Here is an 18,974-nt window from a genome sequence, read left to right as displayed (position 1 = left end):
CCAACATACAAGACACGTGCATCCTTTTTTGATGCGCCCCATTTATTTTAATCTGATGATGGTAAATTACAGCTTTGCCCAGCCGGTGTTTCCACCAGCTGCAGGCAGGCAGGGCAGCGGCGTGCGCTTCTTAGTTTTCTCAGCCCTGCGAGGGATGAACCGCTGACATCTTACGCACCGTGGGGCCTGTCACCCACAGCCATGATATACGCCCACACTAGGAGAGCAACGCCCAACAGGCGGCCGTATCCAGTCCCTCATGCTGTTATTAACAGCCTCGACTGTCGTCCTTCCCCGGTGATGACGAGCAGCCAGATGTTGCACCTGCTCGGGTCCATATGGCCTCCTGGACGACCAGTCCAACACCAGTAAAGATGTTTTTTTCTCTCCCTCTCAGAGAAATATCTGAGTTCATCCAGCTGTTCCCCCCCCCCGAACACAAGGTGCAATGGTTCAGACGGAGATTGAGGGTTTTATGGAGTGTGTAATCGGTTACCAAAGGCCCATTTCCACCCAGGTGCTGTTTTATGTTCTTACGCCCGACGGTCACAAGAGAGCGCCGATGCAAGACGATGTGTATTTCATGTTTGGGAGAAAATTGTTTTTTTTTCTTCCGTATGTTTAGGTTGGACCACTGAAAGTTCCCAGAGTGCTCACAGTGCACATTATTCTTGTTAGTCCTAATGGGAAACAGCAGAAATCCTCCGGTTCCACTCTGTGGGAGAAGTTCCGTGGTGGTGTCACGTGCTGGTGCGAGTGCGTGGGCTTGTTTGAAGGCAGCAGCAGCGGCACAGAGAACCTCCGGTTGACCGTTCAGTGTCTCCTGGCCGAGCGCCTGTGATGTGCGTGGTCCCGCAGGCTCGGGCTCAGTGGCAGCCGCAGGCCCGGACAACCATGTTGCGGTACTTTTTGAGGATGACGTTGGAGCTGTCGTCGAAGTAGAGGACGGAGATGCCGTGGAGCTGCGTGGGAGCGCAGCAGGGCTTGGGCACCGTCTCCGGGTTGATGAAGTGAACCTGTCGGAGGAAGGAGGAGTAGTGAGTGGCAGGAATGGAGCAACACACTAATTATTGTGCCTACAATCGCAACACAGCCAGTGGTTAAAAAAATGTGATTAGGTTTTCATTCGTATTGTTTGCACTATAATCATGTTAAAAAAGTCAGTCACGCCTCCAGGAGGTGAAACTTCATCCACATGTTTATGACACAACTTTAAAAGGTTCCACGTTATACTGATTTTCATGTCTTTAATCACTACCGGACTGCCATGCACAATTAATTACCCCACTACCCCCCCCCCAAAAAAATATACATATCTCAAGAAAACACCCTATTTAGCCATCTGTTTACACCCTCCTGCCAAATGAAATGAAGAACAAAAGGGCTGTTTTATATTAAAGGTTCATTATTTGTAAATCTATTTTTACAACAAGTTTTTAATGGAGTGTGCATATGGAATAGCTTTGATTATCAAAGCATAAACAGCATCTTTAGCCCTCTGTTTACAGCCTCCTGCTAAAACTCTGGGGTTTAGCAAAAACGAGGCAGTCTCAAAAGGGGCGGAGCCAGCAACTCACGCCGCTCAAACATCAGTTGCAGCCAGCAGCAAGTGATTGGTGTGTTTGCGTCGATAGCACTAAAACAAGGGGAGGTTGCACTCAAACACCAGCACATCTGGAAAAGGGAGCCAGGTCGGTTGGGTGGGACCCACCAGAGTTTGCACTATGGCGTGGTTGGTGGCGTTCATGTAGGAGTTGAGTGGAAAGGCACATTCCCCCTCGCAGTAATACGCAGCGTAGCCCTCCGGTGCAATGATCCAGTCCTGGTCAGCAGGAAACCAAAAGCAGATGCAGGTCAGTTTTCACCTTGTGTGAAATGAGATGTGAAAATTTGCACCCAACTGTAATGCTCTGATTTGTACCTGCCATCCTAAGTCTCTGAAGCTGACGTAGAGCTCGTGCTTTTTACATCCCTCCTTTGAGCCAGCGAGGTTTTCTGAAAATCGAAAGACGCAATTATGAGCACAAAGCTGACTTTTGGGTCAGTTTTTCTCTGTCTAAAAATGGAGTCCGGCCAGGCACCTTTTGCCGCCTCCACTGCCTTCAGTGCGTCCTGGACAGTCCTCTGAGGCTTGGAGCGGCCGGAGTGGCGCCCCTTGTGGCCGTGGGCAGAGCGGACGCTGCGGAAGCGCACCTCATTGGCTCTGAAGAAGGCCACCAAGAAAGGCTGCTTCTCCTGGGGCCTGTTGTCCGTCACCAGTCCAGCCAGCCACGGTCTTCTCCTGTGGCCTGCAGGGGGCGACAAACGGAGCCAAAACGTTAAGTCCCCACCAAGCCAACGATGAATCTGAGTCATCGTGATCGTTCGTTCATCCAAACAGGATCAACAGAGCCGCAGTCATAACTTGAACTCTGGAAGAACCTCCAGCGCAGATTTACTGGAGCTCTTTTCTTCTCACCGCACGATTTAAAGAGCGTTCTTACTGCCAGCAGGTCCCTGCTTAAGTTAACTGAACACTCACTGCGGCCGTCCTCCAGAACCAGATGCAGGCCGAGGTTCTGCCCAGGGTGCTCCAGCCAAAGGTTGGTGGTGGCCGTCAGGTCAAAGGTCAGCCAGCCTTCCTCTGCAGGCCACAGCTCCCGTTCCTCCAGCAGCAGGAGCTCCACTTCACTGGACGGAGACGGACAGCGTGAGAGACTCGAAAGACTCAGCGGTTCAATCAAAACAATCACTGACATCACAGCCTGATGACAGCAACCTGAAATGACTGAAAACAGCCCAAAAACACCTGGTTTTGATAAATAGAATGAACCCAAAAAGAAAGAAAATAAAGAAACCCATAAAACGGCTCTCTTTTTTATCTTTCAAAAGGCAAAACTGCACATGTGGTCTATTGACAGCAACAGTCCAGCTACATTTTGGCAAAAAAAATTCAGAAGGTCAAAGTCCTGATCTTCAGCTGTGCGTCTGATGGCTTTTAAATCTAAACGTCTGGAACAGCAAAGAAATGGCTCCCCTTATTATCCATGTTTTCCCAGAGCAGCAGGAGGAAGAGAACGGCAGATTGGAAGCAGCCGACAGGCTTCGAGGCCAAACAGTGAGAGTGTTGTTGATTAGTCAGACACCTGACTTTAGTCTGGCTGAGTGTTTTTCATTTTGCCGAAGTATCAAAACAAAATTCATATGGCTGCACTGAATGAACTTGAACTGTTTAAAGCGGGCCGCGCCGCTGATGGCCTGAAGTGAATGCCAGAGAGCCAACTGTATTGTAATCCTGTTTGTGCCGGAGGCTCAAGACAGTGTGTGAAAGTCCCGCCGATCACATCTCTGCAAAGTAGTAGATCTTTTATTTCATTCCGACAGGAAGTGGCACAACTGATATTCCAGAACAGTGGGTGGAGAAGTCATAATGACGGAAGACGGAAGAACTAATCGTTTGATCACATTGGCTGGATGTGATCCGTGCCACTGGAGAGCAGCTCCCCCAGACAACACTTTTGGTTTATTGTGTTTTTTCTTTTGCCGTCTGACCCCTCAGGGAGTCGTCTGCCTGTCTCCCACTACCTGTAGCCCGCTCGTCTGCAGTCTGCTGAGGCCTTTGTGTGTCTGTGTGTTTTAGTGCATAACAATGATGTTGCCCTCAACACCTCCAGGTCATGGGCTGGGCGTGCATGGCTGCTCCTGCTCACACATGTCTCCCCGCCGAGGCAGCATCAAGCCGTTTAAATGAGGATTAAGAGTTTGTTTGTTTTCAAACAGTTGAACAACGTTGATTTTCTTTGGGAGAATCAGTGAGTTTACTTCTAAATCCACTACGAGGCTAATTTTACACTTCTGCTGTATAACTTTAATTGAACATTAAATTCCATTCCAGCCGTCATATTTTCGTTCGTTTGCTTCACAAACTTTATAAATGTTTTTTTTTTTTGTTTATCATATCATATTTGTGCTAACAAAAACACATGTAAAGGAAATAATTCTTCGTAAGATTTGGTATAAGACCAGAAGTTGTTACGGTGGAGAGCAGGCTGACGGGCGAGGGGTAATATAATCACCTGTGTAACTGAGAGAGACGCTCCGCTGACGTCTGGAGGGCCGGGAGTGTTATTAGAGGTCGGAGCGGTGTGTTTTAAACGCAGGTCTCCGGGGGGCAGTAGTGTAATTGACACTAATGTCTGTGTAAACAGCGGCAGTGCTGAACACTGACAGGGGCAGAAATAATCCTGGCAGTGATGTCGACAGGTGTGTGTGTGTGTGTGTGTGTGTGCGTGTACTTGTGCGTATAAACGGAAGACTTGACAACTCCTTGTCAGCACAGTGAACAACAGAGCTGAGGAGGATAATGACACTCCACAAGGGAAAACACTCACTGTGAAAACCTGGAAGGTTTTTTGATTATTTTCCAAGAGGGTTGAGATTCTGGGTGGCAGGGAGACAAACAAACTGATGGACTTTTTTCACCATGAAGTTTATATTTAAGAAATTTCAATAATAAAAAAAAAAGATTATCATTAAAACAAGTTCTTTGGGTGTTTTTTAAAGTCACTATGGTTCATTGAATATTGCTTTAGTCTAGCACCACCAGCAAGCCGACCTCATCAAAAGGAATATTACCACTGAAACTTGTGTACAACCGCGTCTACTTTACGATCTCTGAATCTTAAAACTAAGACACGCACATCTTGTCAGTTTGTGGTCCCCAACATGGTGAATCAAAGGGACTTGTTTTAGTCGTATGTCATCAAAACACTCGAGGCCCCGAATTGCTTTCATTTGTTGGAAGTAAGTTGCCTCTTGTAAAAGGCACGCAGGCTTAAACCATGACAGGCTGAGGGAGAAGATGAGGGAGAAGGGGACGAGGCCCTGCACCTTTAGGATCCCAGTCTATGGTACCTGTTTGGGGGCTCCTGCATCACCTGGTAGAGACCGAGTCTGAAGGTCTGGTTCTCAAAGCGCTCCTGGACAAAGTCCTTGTAGATCCTGAACTCGGCCGCCGTGATGAGCTCGCCCTCCGGGATGCGAGAGAGGTCGAAGCGGAACTCCCGCCTGTGCTGCTGGTAGAGATCTTCGTCACGATCCACTGTTGGAAAGAGAGAGGGAGAAAAATTAACAGATTTGACATTTAACAAGTACCTTCACGCATTTGATTTGCAGGGAGCATCATAGAGCGATAAGGACAATTATGATATGTATATTTCAAGTTTTTTTTCCACATTGGCCTTTTGCAATGTTTCCTAAATCTTCTCGAGGTTTTTCACACATCCATGGGATTTATTCCAGCCAGTCCAGCTGGAAAAGCCTTTAGGAACCAACATGGAGCATCCAAAAAACATATGAACACACAACACATATAACATCATAAACTTAACTTAACTTAACTAAACAAACATTCTTGAGAGTAAATTTGATTTCTTCCAGTGGCTGGGAATGGCACAGCGCCCACTACAGGTGGGAGAGCGGTGATTCTCCACACCATGTCCAGCAACAGTCGGGAGCAGAGAAAAGTCTTCAGCGCTGCTCTTTGCTCGTCTTTTAAAGAGGAAATGTTGCGTCCAGTTGTGATGAAACTGCACACACTCTAGCATCCACTCATTGTTTACAGTTTCTGACAGCATGCTTCCTGTTTTTGTCACAACTAAACACTTGGGTCGTTTTTCAGCATCGGTCCAGCTGAAAAGCGAACCAGACTGGAACTTTTCAAGATGGATCTGTGAGAACCCAGATTTAGAAAGAAAAAAAAAACAAAAAAACAAACAGGGGAAAAAAAAAACCCTGGGCGATACAGCTGCCTCGCCCGGTGACTCGACTGCCTGTTTAAATTACCCACATGTGTCGACCACAAGAAAAGGCCTGTTTAAGGAACTGCCCGGAAAACCGCAGCAGCCGGAGTGCTTTTATAAATACAGCCACGGGGAGACACGCAGGAATTCACGAGGGCCCGTAACACCCACACGCCAGCACTGATCACTTTGCCATGTATGACCTGCCTGCTGATGAGGCGCAGCGGCGGTAGCTGATGGCACAGCGGGGGTTTCCCACCAACCCTGAAGCACTGGGGGGAAAGAAAAAGAAAGAGGACCCCCAGAGTGTTCCGAAGCTCGCCTGCGTCATGTTTTCACAGCGTTAGCCAATATGTTTGTCCTTGGGAAGAGCGCTGGGGGTCTCGGCTGAGACGTCCCTCTGACGTCATGACTTAAACAATGTTTTCGGACTGTGATGTGAGCCTCAAGCCTGTCACCGTAAAACCACAGGCAGAAAAAAAAGCCTGTTCGTTAGTGCTTTACCTTTTGTTGCCTTCTTTTCTTTTCAGAAAATGTGTGCTTTGACACACAGTTCCAGAAATCGGATGACTGATGTCACAAAGGGCAATGACGTGTCTCACCCACGACTGGCCAGGTCTTGGCTGGGACTACCTTTTTTTTTTAATCCCCTTCCAGGGGGAAGGTGCAACAAAACAAGTAGACTGTAAACACAGGGCTAAATAAGCTTTTTTCAAGATATATAAATAGTATGCACTACCAGTCAAAGGGTTGGACCCATACAGCTGATTTAATGGGGTTTCTTTCATTTTCATGACTATTTACATTGTAGATTGTCACTCAAGGCATCAAAACTATGAATGAACACATAAGGAATATGTATTAAACAGAAAAGTGTGAAATAACTCAAACACATTTTATATTTTAGACGATCTAGAATAGCCACCCTTCATATAAAATATATATAACATAACATATTTAGGTATTTAACTTTTTTTTTTAGCCACATTAATCCACATATCTTGCTCATATATTTGATGTCTTCAGTATGTATCTACAGAGTAGAAAGTAGTAAAGATAAAGAAGTAAGACAGATGTGTCCAAAGCTTTCACAGGTAGTGTATACAGTATAATGGCCAACATGAGGCTTGTCTAAAAGCCAGAAAGAGAATCTGGGACAATCTTCTGATTGTTTACTACTTTGTTTTTGTGAACAGGCAGCAAAACACAAGGCTAAAGGAGATCCTAATACTTGAGATTTGTATCAGGCATCCTCACATGCTCCTACTACTACTCATAACACACACACACGCACAGAAACACACAGACACACTCACAAGGCCGTCGCCCCCTTAAGAGCATTCTAAACCCTACCAGTCATTTGTTTGACCGCAATTAAATGCCGTAGCGGGACGAGAGGGGTGTTTTTATGAAAGCAATAATTGCTTGTAAGGACCCGGCGTGTTTACTTTAGGGGCCATTAGCTGCAGAGATCAGACCTCAGATATGCAAACTTCCCTCTGGGAGGCATTTCAGCACTCGGGGTTAGTCGTCATGCTGCGGGGCCACACAGCCACCAGGCTATCATTAACCTTTTACAGTTTAATAGCCACTGCCTTCATTGTGCTGGGTTTGCAGCATCATGGGTGGTTCGAACATTTACCAAGATGCCGAGCCCCGTCGGTCAAATATTCATCTCTGTCTTTCAAGTTCAACATTTAATGTTGGGTGCGCGTAAATCAAGAAAACACATCCTGCCCTTTTAAAGTCCTTCAGCGTCTCTGCGTGCGTTGACAAGTTCTTCAAACACCGCTCAAGATTTTTCCCCTCCGGATTACTACTAGACACACACGAAGGTGGTCCACACCGTGCACAAATCCTCCACTGAACGTCATCGCCGCCCGTGCAGATGCTCGACAAAGACGTGTTTAGATCTATGGGGGTATTCTGCGCGAGGTTTAGTAGACAGAATTAGACTTTTAAGAAGATTTTAATCCCAGACACGGAGATTTTGTAGAGACTTTCTCAAAGGGATTGATAATCCACCCCTCTGAAAAGAAAAACACACACACAAGACACCTTTGTTCCTCCGTTCCCTCTGCATGGTTGGAACACTTTTTCCCACTGTTTCTGACCTAATGAAAGCCAGTGACATTTCTGCTCATTAAACCCCTTTGCATGTTCTGCAGGTGTGTGTGCACGTGTGTGCATGTGTGTGCGTGAGTGTGCAAAGACACATCTGCTGAATAAAGAGTTTGGCAGCAGTAAACAAGGCCCAATGAGCAGCGGAACAACACTAATGAGTCTGGTTGTTTTAAAATGTTCAATTCCCATCATCAGCATCAGTTTTAAGCTGAGACGCCATATACAGAGGGCTAAATATGCTCCTTCTGTTTTTTGGTGTTCTTTTGGCTAAATAATCCAAAATTGAAGGAAAAAAAAAATCAAGACCTGTGAATGAGTTTATATGGGACCTTTATAAACAAATGCAACACAAGGAGATCAATAACAGCTGTGCGGTGCAACGCTGCACATGACAACAAAGACGAGCTCGGCTTAGATATGACCTGCGGTTTGGCTCTGTGACGCAAGTACACATGCTGTCTGCAGACGTGTGTGCGTGTATGTGTGTGAGTGTGTGTGTGAGTGTGCGAGCAGGTGACGTGAAGATAAAAATCACTCCACCACTATCTGGTAAGTTCCACCAAAGGAAAAGCTGAGGTCTATGAAGAAAAGGGGCAGAGTTTATCTGGAGTGGTTGTGATCCTGGACTCCTCCACCTGCGGGATCCACCTGTGTGGACCAGGAGCTGCTGCTGCTGCTGCTGCTGCTGGGACCTCTGGCCAGCTTCCCACCCACACACTGGAAGCTGTGGTCTTCGCGACGGGAAGTGCTACAATCCACTTTGTTCTTGAAGCGATCAGCAACAGACCACCAAGACAGAGCTAAATCAGGCGGCGGCTCAAAGCTCTGCCGAGGTTTTAACGCAGGAAGATGAGACAGAGGTGAAGTAAACCTGGTCGGTCTGCGTCCATTCCAATATCCTCAAAAGAAAAGTGTTTGTCCACCTTGTACACATGTTCAGAACTGAAAAATGGACAAAGCAGCAAAAGAAAAGGTTGAACTTTTCTCAATGTGGGTTGGTTCGGCTACGTACTTAAAAAGTAAAAACCCATTCAAAATGCATAAGAAATGGTGCCTTTCAATTTTGGGGTTCATAAGGAAATTTGTTAGAAATTCAGTCTGTGAACTTGACAACCCCTCGGAAAGCTCCAGTTTATTCTCATACAACATACGGTACAAACGTGCAGAGCCGCTGCTCGTTTCTCTGCAATTCCTCCGGCGAATAACAAACTTCACATTGCTTCACATTGACCAACAGCCCCTGAAGCGGGTGAGAGCCACAAAGAGCACAAAGATTTTTTTTTTGGAGGGGGTAGGGGGAGGTGTAACCACATCCAGATAAGAGCCACAGGCACCGGGGCCGTCTGCTGCTCCAACACAGTGATATCAGGGCCAACACAGGCTCTCCAAGGGAAACAACAGGCAAGATTCCACTTTTATAAGTTCAATAAAGTTTGACACAAACACCAGCAGCAGCCCCACCACCACCACCCACCCCCAATCCTTAGAGCCTGTCATTCTACAGCCCCTGAAAGCTGAAAATCACCAAACAGACACAAACAGACACAAAGCACCTGCACAACCGCTCAGGCCGCATCCATTTTTTTCTCCTTTTTATTTACACAAGCGTCCTCTTCTCTCCCTGGAGGCGGGAGTGTTCAGAAGTGCCAACGCAAGTTCCCGGTCATGTGAAACAAAGCCACGTTAAAGCCTCCTTCCTGGAGCTCTGAGTGGGCTAATCGGATACAGACTTGTTGTCATAACATTTGCGGCTCGGAATGCATAATGCTGGATTTCTAGGGCAGAAACGTCAGGGACACCGGCCTGGACGCACACTTCTACGTTATTCCCCCCGAGTTAGAGCCTTGTGTTTCACCCAGTGGGGCAACCTCACACAACCGATGAACCCTAATCGATTTGTCCCCTGAAAACAGAATATTTAGCCCTCTGTTTAGAGCATCCCTGCAAGAACCCTGCAAAAACCTCATGATTTAAAAAAAAAACAAAAACAAAACTTTCATGTCTTTGAAAGGAGAACGACAACAAGGCGTTCTCGTAGATCAGAACAACCACAAACCTGGGAGACGTAATCACACCACACTTGTGACATCACAGGGGGGGGGGGCAGATTTCCGGGACCATGTGTTTAAACACATATAGTTCCTGAAAAAAATGACCAAATAAAAGAAGAAAAGAAAGAACTTTGTGGGAGCGAGGTCAGCGCGGGCTGGCAGATAAAATTCCCTTTGATCCCCTGACGTCAGAAATGGGCAAATTGCACTAATGCACATGGTTTCTTTCAAACAATCAAAATATAATATTACGCGCGACACACACACACACACACACACACACACACACACACACACACACACACACACACACACAGTCGTTTCCTACCGAGATTGACGAAGCTCATCACGGTGTCGGCGTCGTCCAGGAAGCGGCTCTCCTGAGGCGTCACCACGGCGGACACCTGGGTGGGCGCGGGGGGCTGGTAGTAGGAGAAGCCACCGGGCGGCTCCGGCACCGCCGAGATGGTGTTGTACAGGTCCAGCATGAACATCGGCGCGGCGTTGTGCTTGACGTGAACCTGCGGCCGCGGGCGGTGCGGCAGCCCCAGGATGGAGAGGATCTCCCGCTGCATCTCCCGGCGCTCCTGGCTGCGCAGCCGCCGCTGGATGAAGCTGGAGCGCACCTCGTTGTCCGCGGAGAAGTTGGAGGAGGCGAGGCGGGTGGCCAGCGCGCAGGAGCACCACAGCGGCATCAGGATCAGCATCGGGGCGCTAGGCATCATTTTTCTTTTAAGGGGGAATAAAATAATTAAAAAAAATAATAATAATAAATAGATATTCTGACGTCGTGTCGGTCAAGGCGGGACAGGCACGTTCTGGGTTCTCCGTCCTGAAGTGGAACCAAGTCAGTCTAACAAGCGCACATCACACAACACAACGTCGCTCCTGCCGCGCACTCCTCTGGATGGCAACTCAGAATGGACTTCATTGAGGCGCCGTGTCTCGGCGAACGGGCAGGAGGGGTTTTTAGAATGGGATCAACCACCGAGTGTGCGTGGGTGAGTCCATACATATCTGGGGTCCTATCACACAAGTGCGCGCCTCTGTCTTGGTAATACGATGGGTGGAGTTTGGACCTCTCACAGTAGCCCCATCACTGAGTGATTTGTTTGGATAGTTTGATTAAAATTAGACTTTGAATCAGAAGATTATCAATAAGTGACACGTTTATTTGGATTGTTAGATCCCTGTTTGTTGTTGTGGAAACGGTTATTGGAGAATACATGACACATTCGAGGAAAGAGAAAAAGAGGGGGAAAAAATACATGCAAACCTTAAGGTTATATGTTTAACAACTGCATAATTGTTATCCTTTAGATAAAGACCCTTCAGATTCACATATCAAAACAATGCAAAATAACTGCGGTCCGTCCACTCTTTATGTAAAGTGGAAATAAACATACTTTAATACTACCTTTATCATATTTGTTTCCTTTTGCGTTCCATTTTTCTTTTACTTTGTGCGAGTGTCGGCCTGTCTGAGACCACCCCAGATCAATGCTCCTCCACTCCCAACATCAGAGGATTGCTTTCATTTTTGAACATCTTGCTTGAAGCACACAGAAGAGATGTTGTGTCACCTCTCAACTGTGTGCCCGTGAAGACCATCCAAAACTGCTTAAAGATCCATCAGGGGGGAAGAAAGTGCGGGAAATTCCCCTACTCACCACCTCATTAAAGACTTTTGACCTCCGACATCAACAACAACCAAAAAGGGCGTCCCACCCTGTTTGCTGGGAGGGAGAAGGGGCGTCTCACTGATCTGCAGGGGGACAGGTAAGAACAGACACGCCGGCATTCACAATGCATTTCAACAACAATGTGCAAGGCACTGTGTTCTGATGGAGTGTTAATGGAGCTGGCTGAGTGGGTGGGTGGGTGGGTGGGTGGACGTCCCAATGAATGACAAAGCCAGGACTTTACCATAAAGCACAGATTATACATGAGCTGCAGGTTCGGCATGTAAATCCCCAGGAGTGAACTGGAAGGAGGGTAAACGTGCCTCTATTTTTAAGCATCGCTCTCTTTGTAGTTGACCAGCAGAAACAGCCCATGATGGCTTACAACCACAGAACCGTATTTCCATGCACATATTGCAACCCCTCAGCATTAATAAGATGGTCTTCATTGACTTTACTCCATACATGGATTTGAGATGAGTGGTCTTCCAATTCCACGGCCCTCACAAACAGCAAGTTCCATACAAAATCCCTTTTTATTGCGTCTCATGTCCAATTCCTTCATTATAGTCCATCTCATTGCACTCACACTGGATTGGAATAATAGTCATTTAGTAGGTCTCTGCAGGGGCATGCACCAGCATATTATCTACAACTTTAGGCTAATTTGCTGCTTAAATGGACACATAATATTTTCAAAAAATGCACTGTCCCTCATGGGATTGTAAAAAGTATCATAGTGCATAATAATGTATTAATCATCGATATGTCTACATGTTGACTTAATTACAGCGCCCTAAAAAAATGTATTAGACCAACATGGTTTATAGCTGCCCTGAATTGAAAGCCTTTGTAATAAAAATTGCATACATTTTTTTTTTTTTTTAATTAACACCAAATTTCTTAAGCACTGTGTATCATCTTTCCCAGCTGTATCTGAGCACAGCAAATGAAGATATAAATGTCTAATGCGGATCGTTACTGATAATGTAACTCATATGGAGCGCAATATCTACTGTTCGTCATTTCGTGTTTGGTAACAATTTGGAATATTATTGGAATGAATGAATGAATGAATGAATAAATGTACATGAAACGGAAAGAAACAATGTGGTTAGAATTATTTCTATATTTATAACAGTATTGTCAATAGACCGTAGGTCCGTACAAGGTGCAATTAAACAAGCGATCAACAACACTTCATATTTTACTGAGGAGTAACACTACTGTTTTTCCTGCACTGCCCCCAAGCGTTCAACCAAAGAAATGACATCTAGCAACGTCACTGTTGCGTCAACAAACTGCGACACCCAAAGAATAAGCGCCACATTTTTACAGCAGTGAACTACATTTGTGTTTTCAACAATACAGGCCTATTAAGATAAATTCGTAAAGGAGACGTAAGTACAGTGGTACGATTACGATACTATTGAGTGTTTAAATACCCCAGAAAACAAATGTATTCGCATTCTGTTGTGGTTTAATATCGGAAGCTAATAAGATACCTGTGTGTGATCTCATAAAGCGAGCTAACATTAGCAAGTGATAAATATCTGACCTGTTATTTTCTGATCATTACGTTTGACAGTATTTGTTAATAGCTATGGAGTGCACGTACCGCTGGCATACACCGTGTTGGCATGCTTTTCCTGGCGCTTGCAGTGACCGGTGGCTAACTCGTTAGCCACTTAGCGGTAGCTTCTCCCTCGAGCTGCAACATGTCAACTGTTACTGTTACATTACAAAAAAACAAAACAAAAAAAAAAACGTTCCAATGTCACCACAGTGCCGAGCTGAACAGACTGGTGACACTTTGTGATCGGCACCAGGTGCGTGTTTTAATCTGTCGGCGTGTCCACCTTCTCATCAGGCGCACCTTGGGATCGTCGTGGATGCAGGATGAGTTTATTTGGGGGAAACGCCGGGTTCGGGACAGCGGGGACCGGTGTCTTCGGAAACGCAACAACAGACACCCACAATCCCATGAAGGTAAAGCAGGGGAGTTGAGATGCATTGGCACTTTTATTTTCGGATCCATCTATCGTATCTAAATCTCAATCTCATTTAGTTTGGATTAATTTGAAAGTTAAGATACATGTTAGCACTTTACAACATTGTATGTCTCCAGACCTTTCATCTTCTAATCAACTGCATCTTTTTAAATGTTGTATTTGCTTTGTTAGGCTTAATCTAACATTATTGTTGTTTGATCTAACAGGATGTTGAGGTGACTTCCCCTCCTGATGACAGCATCAGTTGTCTGGCTTTCAGTCCCCCTTCCTTGCCAGGGAACTTTCTTATTGGAGGATCTTGGGCCAATGACGTACGTGGTTCAGGATGAGTTTGTAACGTGGATGTCTGCAATAGCTGGCAGTCTTTGACTGTGATCACCTATCCTCTGATGCCAGGTCCGCTGCTGGGAGGTGCAGGATAACGGACAGACTGTCCCCAAAGCCCAACAGATGCACACAGGTCCAGTGTTGGATGCATGCTGGAGTGATGTAAGTCTGCTGAGTAAAATGATCCCCAGCGTTAATAAACCATCATATGCTAAGATTTCAAACCATTTATTGTGTGCCTCTTCCAACAGGACGGGAGCAAAGTTTTCACCGCGTCCTGTGACAAAACAGCCAAAATGTGGGATCTCAACAGCAACCAAGCCATGCAGATTGCACAGGTTGGATAAGAGGTCTGGCCCATGTGGCTGTAGCTTTAAGATCAGAATCGTATCACACTTTTTGCCGTGTCTCTCTACAGCACGACGGTCCCATCAAATCGATTCACTGGATTAAAGCTCCAAACTACAGCTGCATCATGACCGGCAGCTGGGACAAGACACTGAAGGTAGGACAGCAACGTCCACAGTTCTTGTCACACAAAAAACATTTAGAGTAGTATACCTGGCATGACTTACTTATTTATTTATTTTTAATTAATGAATTAATTTTATTTTTTAGTTCTGGGACACTCGCTCTCCCAACCCCATGATGTCTCTGCAGATGCCCGAGCGATCCTACTGTGCAGATGTCGTAAGTGGTTTATTTGGACGGTTGTTCTTTGTTTTATTGAAGTGCTCTCACACTAGAGAGTTGTTGGCTGATTTCTTTTTGTTTTTGTTCATTTTTGACAGGTGTACCCGATGGCAGTGGTGGCCACAGCAGAAAGGGGACTCATTGTGTATCAGCTAGAGAACCAGCCCTCTGAATTTCGCAGAATAGACTCACCTCTCAAACATCAGGTGACTCCTCCCTCGCTGCTGCTTTCTGTCACGGGGGTCTTGCAAAGGATCACAGATTGATGTCATTTGAATGCTTTTATGAATCCTCTTTTTTTCTGTCGTGTAGCACCGCTGCGTTGCCATATTTAAAGACAAACAGAACAAACCTACTGGCTTTGCACTGGGAAGCATCGAGGGACGTGTGGCCATCCACTATATCAACCCTCCAAACCCGTGAGTGTCGGCTCTGAACTAGACGATCCAGCTGCACTTTTTGAAGACTTTTTCCCAAAATCTCCCAGCCAAGACACCTTGTTAATAGTGTTCTCTGTTCCTGCTCAGTGCCAAAGACAACTTTACCTTTAAGTGCCACCGGTCCAATGGAACCAACACAACCACTCCACAAGACATCTACGCTGTACGTTCACCTCATTTCTTTCTTTTTGCAACATTTCATTTTAACTACAGGAGAAAAAAATATATCACGTTTTCACCACCGTTGCCCACTATTCTGACTCACTTGATGCTTCAGTTATTTTCACTGGGAACTGGGTACATGTGTCAGTAGTCAGACGTAAGATGGCTTCACTAATTGGTGTTTGTTTTAAGAGTTTTAACTGTGTGTGTTTGTCTGAGTGAATGTTAACTCTTTTTCATATATATTTTTCTCTCGCATTCTTTTTTGGGAAACTACACAGCACATTTTGTCGTCTAGTTGAGAAAAGTGACAATCTGCTAAAATAAGTAGAACGATGCTTGAAGTCGGCGTGGGCAATGATCCAGTTACATAAAATTGCACCTCACTGTCAAACCCTGAAGGTATGAGTTACAACGTTAAAGCCGGAGTTTATGTCATTATGAAGCATTTACTGAAGCAAGCAGCCTTGAATTAGCTCAGTTGGAGGCAAATGGTGCTGTAAGTGCAGGAACTTGGACCAGAAACAGCTTCATATGGAGCCTCAAACTAGATAGCAAAGCAAAGCCAGGAACTCCCTGAGTTGTCTTCACAGTCAGCGGGGCTGCTTGCTCAAAATGAAGGGAAAAAATAAAATCGGCAGCATTTTTGGATTTAACGGCCAACTGGATCTGCACAGCTGCAGGTTCTCTGCATGTTGGTGCATTTCTGACGTATTTGAAAAGTGCGTAACTGAAAATATCTGCTGTTTGACAGCCCGCCTGCACAGTTCACCGCACTCGAATGCAAAATTCCTGGGAAGATAAAGACTGGAGGAGGGCCCATCCCCAAATAATCTTCATCACACTCTCTGCTTTTTGTTTTTTTTCTTTGTTTTTTTCCCCCCAGGCCTTGACAAGTCGGCTCCATTACTCACTCACTGACTCACTCATATCCTTTCCCACCGTGTCCCACCTACTAATGTCTCCCGTCAGGTGAACGCCATCGCCTTCCATCCCGTCCACGGCACGCTGGCCACTGTGGGCTCGGACGGCCGCTTCAGCTTCTGGGACAAGGACGCGCGCACCAAGCTGAAGACCTCGGAGCAGCTGGACCAGCCAATCATAGCCTGCTGCTTCAACAACAACGGCAACATCTTTGCATACGCATCCAGCTACGACTGGTCAAAGGTACGAGGCGGCTTGCACGCGTTGGTTTTAAAAAGACTGTGGCAGTGATGGTAATGTTTTGATGTTGTTGTTTTTCATCTCTCAAGGGCCACGAGTACTACAACCCCCAGAAGAAGAACTACATCTTCCTGAGGGTGGCCGCTGAGGAGCTGAAGCCGCGCAACAAGAAATGGTGAGAGAAGAGCAGCAGTTGTCAGTCAGGTTGGAGGCTGTGGTCGCCTGAACGGCTCCACTTCCTCTATGCACTTTCGGCTCAAAGTGACGGCGGTTCAGGCGTCCCAGGGTGAACAGCCAGCAATGGTGTCGGCCTAATTATCTTTGCACAAAAATGGTGCTATGCCACTTGTGAGCTCGCAAGAAGTTTCGTTTTGTGGTGTACCGGATTGTAGTTTGTCAGAGGGACTGAACCCACAACCTTGAGTCTCATGTGTGGTTACTTCCCTCACGCTTCGGGTGTTTTCTGCTGAAACAGGGCTGTTTGCCATGTGTTCTGTTCAAAGTGGGACAAACTGGGTTGTATTTTTTTTTTAGAAATAAACACACAAAGCTAATTTAAAATCACAGCATCTTTTCACTGACTGCTCTGTCCTGTCCTCAGATCTGTGGTGCCTTGTGGCGTCCCTTTGCGAGGGGGAAACAGCGAAGACCTGCTGCATTATTGTGTGAATACGTTCGAGACCGATTCCTCTCTTTCGGCAAAACACCTGGACCAACGTCGTAGTGCTTCTGCGTACCGCAAGCGGACCAATCAGAGGGGCCCACCTGACCTGGCGTTGACGACAGCTGCATGACGATTGGTATAAGAAGTGGCCGTATTAGGGGGAGGCTTTATCTGTCATTATCTTGATATTTCCTGTTGTCGTTTTTTTTTTTTTAAGGAATGTGTTCATTTATCCAAAGACTGTTTGTTCTCTCACGACTTGTCATCAACGTCGTGGTTTAGCTCCATCAAATCATACTGGGATGTAAAAAAATAAATAAATAAGTGCGTACTAATACCGTTGAACATGTTTATTCCAACCTGACAAAGTAGCGAGGTAAACGGTGACCCCTTGTACTTGGACTCTTTTTTTATTTCTGGCTGTACACAAAACTGTATCGCGCATGCGTAATTTGCCTGACCACAATCTTACACTTCAGCTGTAAATCCTCTCTGTATTGAAATCCTCCATCAGTTAAAGTGATAAAAAAAAGACGAAAAAAATTGGACGTCTGTATCCCAGATTGAGCCGTCTGCTTGATTGAATGCGAGTTCACCAGCAGGTGGCGCTTTTTGCCATTCAGGAGTTAGCCTGCATGCTTCCACAAGCTGGGAGTAAGAGCTGGGTGGCAGAGAGATGAGACCAGATGAGACCAGAGGAGATCAAAGCAGGACAGCGGGGTGCTTCACCCAAGATCTGTCCTGCTGGTGGGGGTGTGGGGGTGGGAATAAGTGGGGGTGGGAGGGGTATCAGGAGGATATGAATGAGGCGGCGCGGCAGATCACAAAGGCCATGTGTGAGAAGCGAGGCACTTCATAGGCAGAGAGGTGCGAATGAAATGCCTTTACATTGAGGTCATTACAGCGTCACCTCGCCGCCAACGCCGACCCCTCGCACTTAGCAGCGGAGCTCCAAACCTCCAGGGGCGGGAAGACGCCAGGCTGCCACAGTTCACCGGCTCCACTCAGCTGTTGCACAGGGGAGGAGGGAAAAGTGTGTGTTTGTGTGTGTGTGTGTGTGTGTGTGGCGGGAGGGTGAGGGGGGTGGTGTTTGCACCAAGGTTCATAGCTGAGAGACCCTCGGGTTGATGTGACTGACAGGCGAGCAGTTAGGAAAACTTTTTCTTTTTACCGTTGGCTCAAGTGTCCGTGGCTTCAAGGTTCAGCCAACGGTAGAAAACAAAAAGTTTCCCTCTGCTGCACACAGGTTATCGCGGACGTGTGGACACAAGCAGGGAGCTCAAGTGGAAAATGGTGAGCAGGAGCTGGGCAGGAGGGGAGGGGGTCACAAGGCCATTTGCTTTCAATGGCGATGAGGCGGCCTTTTCACACACGGCCCTTCTACATCTTGATCTACGACGAAGGTCGTAGGGCCTGGGGTCTTTCTGTGTGGAGTTTGCATGTTCTCCCTGTGTCTGCGTGGGTCCTCTCCAGGTTCTCCAGCTTCCTACCACAGTCCAGAAACATGCATGTGAGGTCAATTAGAAACTCTAAACTGTCCGTAGGTGAGTGTGAGAGTGAGTGGTTGTTTGTGTTTGTCTCTCTCTCTCTATATATATATGTGGCCCTGCCATGAACTGGCGACTTGTCCAAGGTGTCACCCTGCCTTCGCCCTGTGACAGCTGGGAGAGCCTCAAGCAGACCCCAATGACCCTGAGCTCAGGAATAAGCAGGTATTGAAAATGGATGAATGCGTAAAATTCACTTTATCAATGTTGTCTAACAGTATTCTGTGCACCTAGCCTGTCAGCGGTGTCGGGCATGATGAAAGTCCACCTCACGCTCCTACTGGCTCTCTATATATGTATATATATTTTACAAACCTCTGGATGTCTC

General features: G+C 46.5%; 2 protein-coding genes across 4 annotated transcripts; one reads left to right on the top strand and one right to left on the bottom strand.

The window, feature by feature from the left end:
- Window positions 1–6: 6 nt before the first annotated feature.
- Window positions 7–13,356, bottom strand: LOC142880355 (bone morphogenetic protein 7-like). 2 transcript variants are annotated; one of them, XM_076014211.1, is made up of 9 exons: window positions 13,256–13,356; window positions 11,626–11,720; window positions 10,284–10,684; window positions 4,894–5,080; window positions 2,522–2,670; window positions 2,082–2,288; window positions 1,922–1,995; window positions 1,712–1,822; window positions 7–1,016 (listed from the first exon to the last, which is right to left on the bottom strand). In XM_076014211.1, exons 3-9 carry the CDS (start codon window positions 10,678–10,680, stop codon window positions 867–869), a joined length of 1,275 nt encoding a protein of 424 aa, XP_075870326.1. In that variant the 5' UTR covers window positions 10,681–10,684; window positions 11,626–11,720; window positions 13,256–13,356; the 3' UTR covers window positions 7–866. The 2 variants fall into 2 exon arrangements, with proteins under 2 accessions (XP_075870326.1, XP_075870327.1); XM_076014212.1 differs by lacking the exons at window positions 11,626–11,720; window positions 13,256–13,356 and adding an exon at window positions 11,373–11,543.
- rae1 (ribonucleic acid export 1) lies at window positions 12,897–17,662 on the top strand. 2 transcript variants are annotated; one of them, XM_076014214.1, is made up of 13 exons: window positions 12,897–13,037; window positions 13,508–13,626; window positions 13,856–13,960; window positions 14,046–14,138; window positions 14,228–14,314; window positions 14,395–14,481; window positions 14,595–14,666; window positions 14,768–14,875; window positions 14,982–15,088; window positions 15,197–15,272; window positions 16,244–16,438; window positions 16,525–16,610; window positions 17,037–17,662. In XM_076014214.1, coding segments are annotated over exons 2-13 (1,107 nt in total). In that variant the 5' UTR covers window positions 12,897–13,037; window positions 13,508–13,536; the 3' UTR covers window positions 17,038–17,662. The 2 variants fall into 2 exon arrangements, with proteins under 2 accessions (XP_075870329.1, XP_075870328.1); XM_076014213.1 differs by lacking the exon at window positions 17,037–17,662 and having other exon boundaries at window positions 16,525–16,614.
- The last annotated feature ends 1,312 nt before the right edge of the window (window positions 17,663–18,974 follow it).

The sequence above is a fragment of the Nelusetta ayraudi genome, unplaced genomic scaffold, assembly GCF_046127955.1.
Source record: "Nelusetta ayraudi isolate G7.1 ecotype Tasmania unplaced genomic scaffold, CSIRO-AGI_Nayr_v1 ptg000168l, whole genome shotgun sequence".
Taxonomy (NCBI): domain Eukaryota; kingdom Metazoa; phylum Chordata; class Actinopteri; order Tetraodontiformes; family Monacanthidae; genus Nelusetta; species Nelusetta ayraudi.
This window is presented reverse-complemented; position numbering and strand designations above follow the sequence as displayed.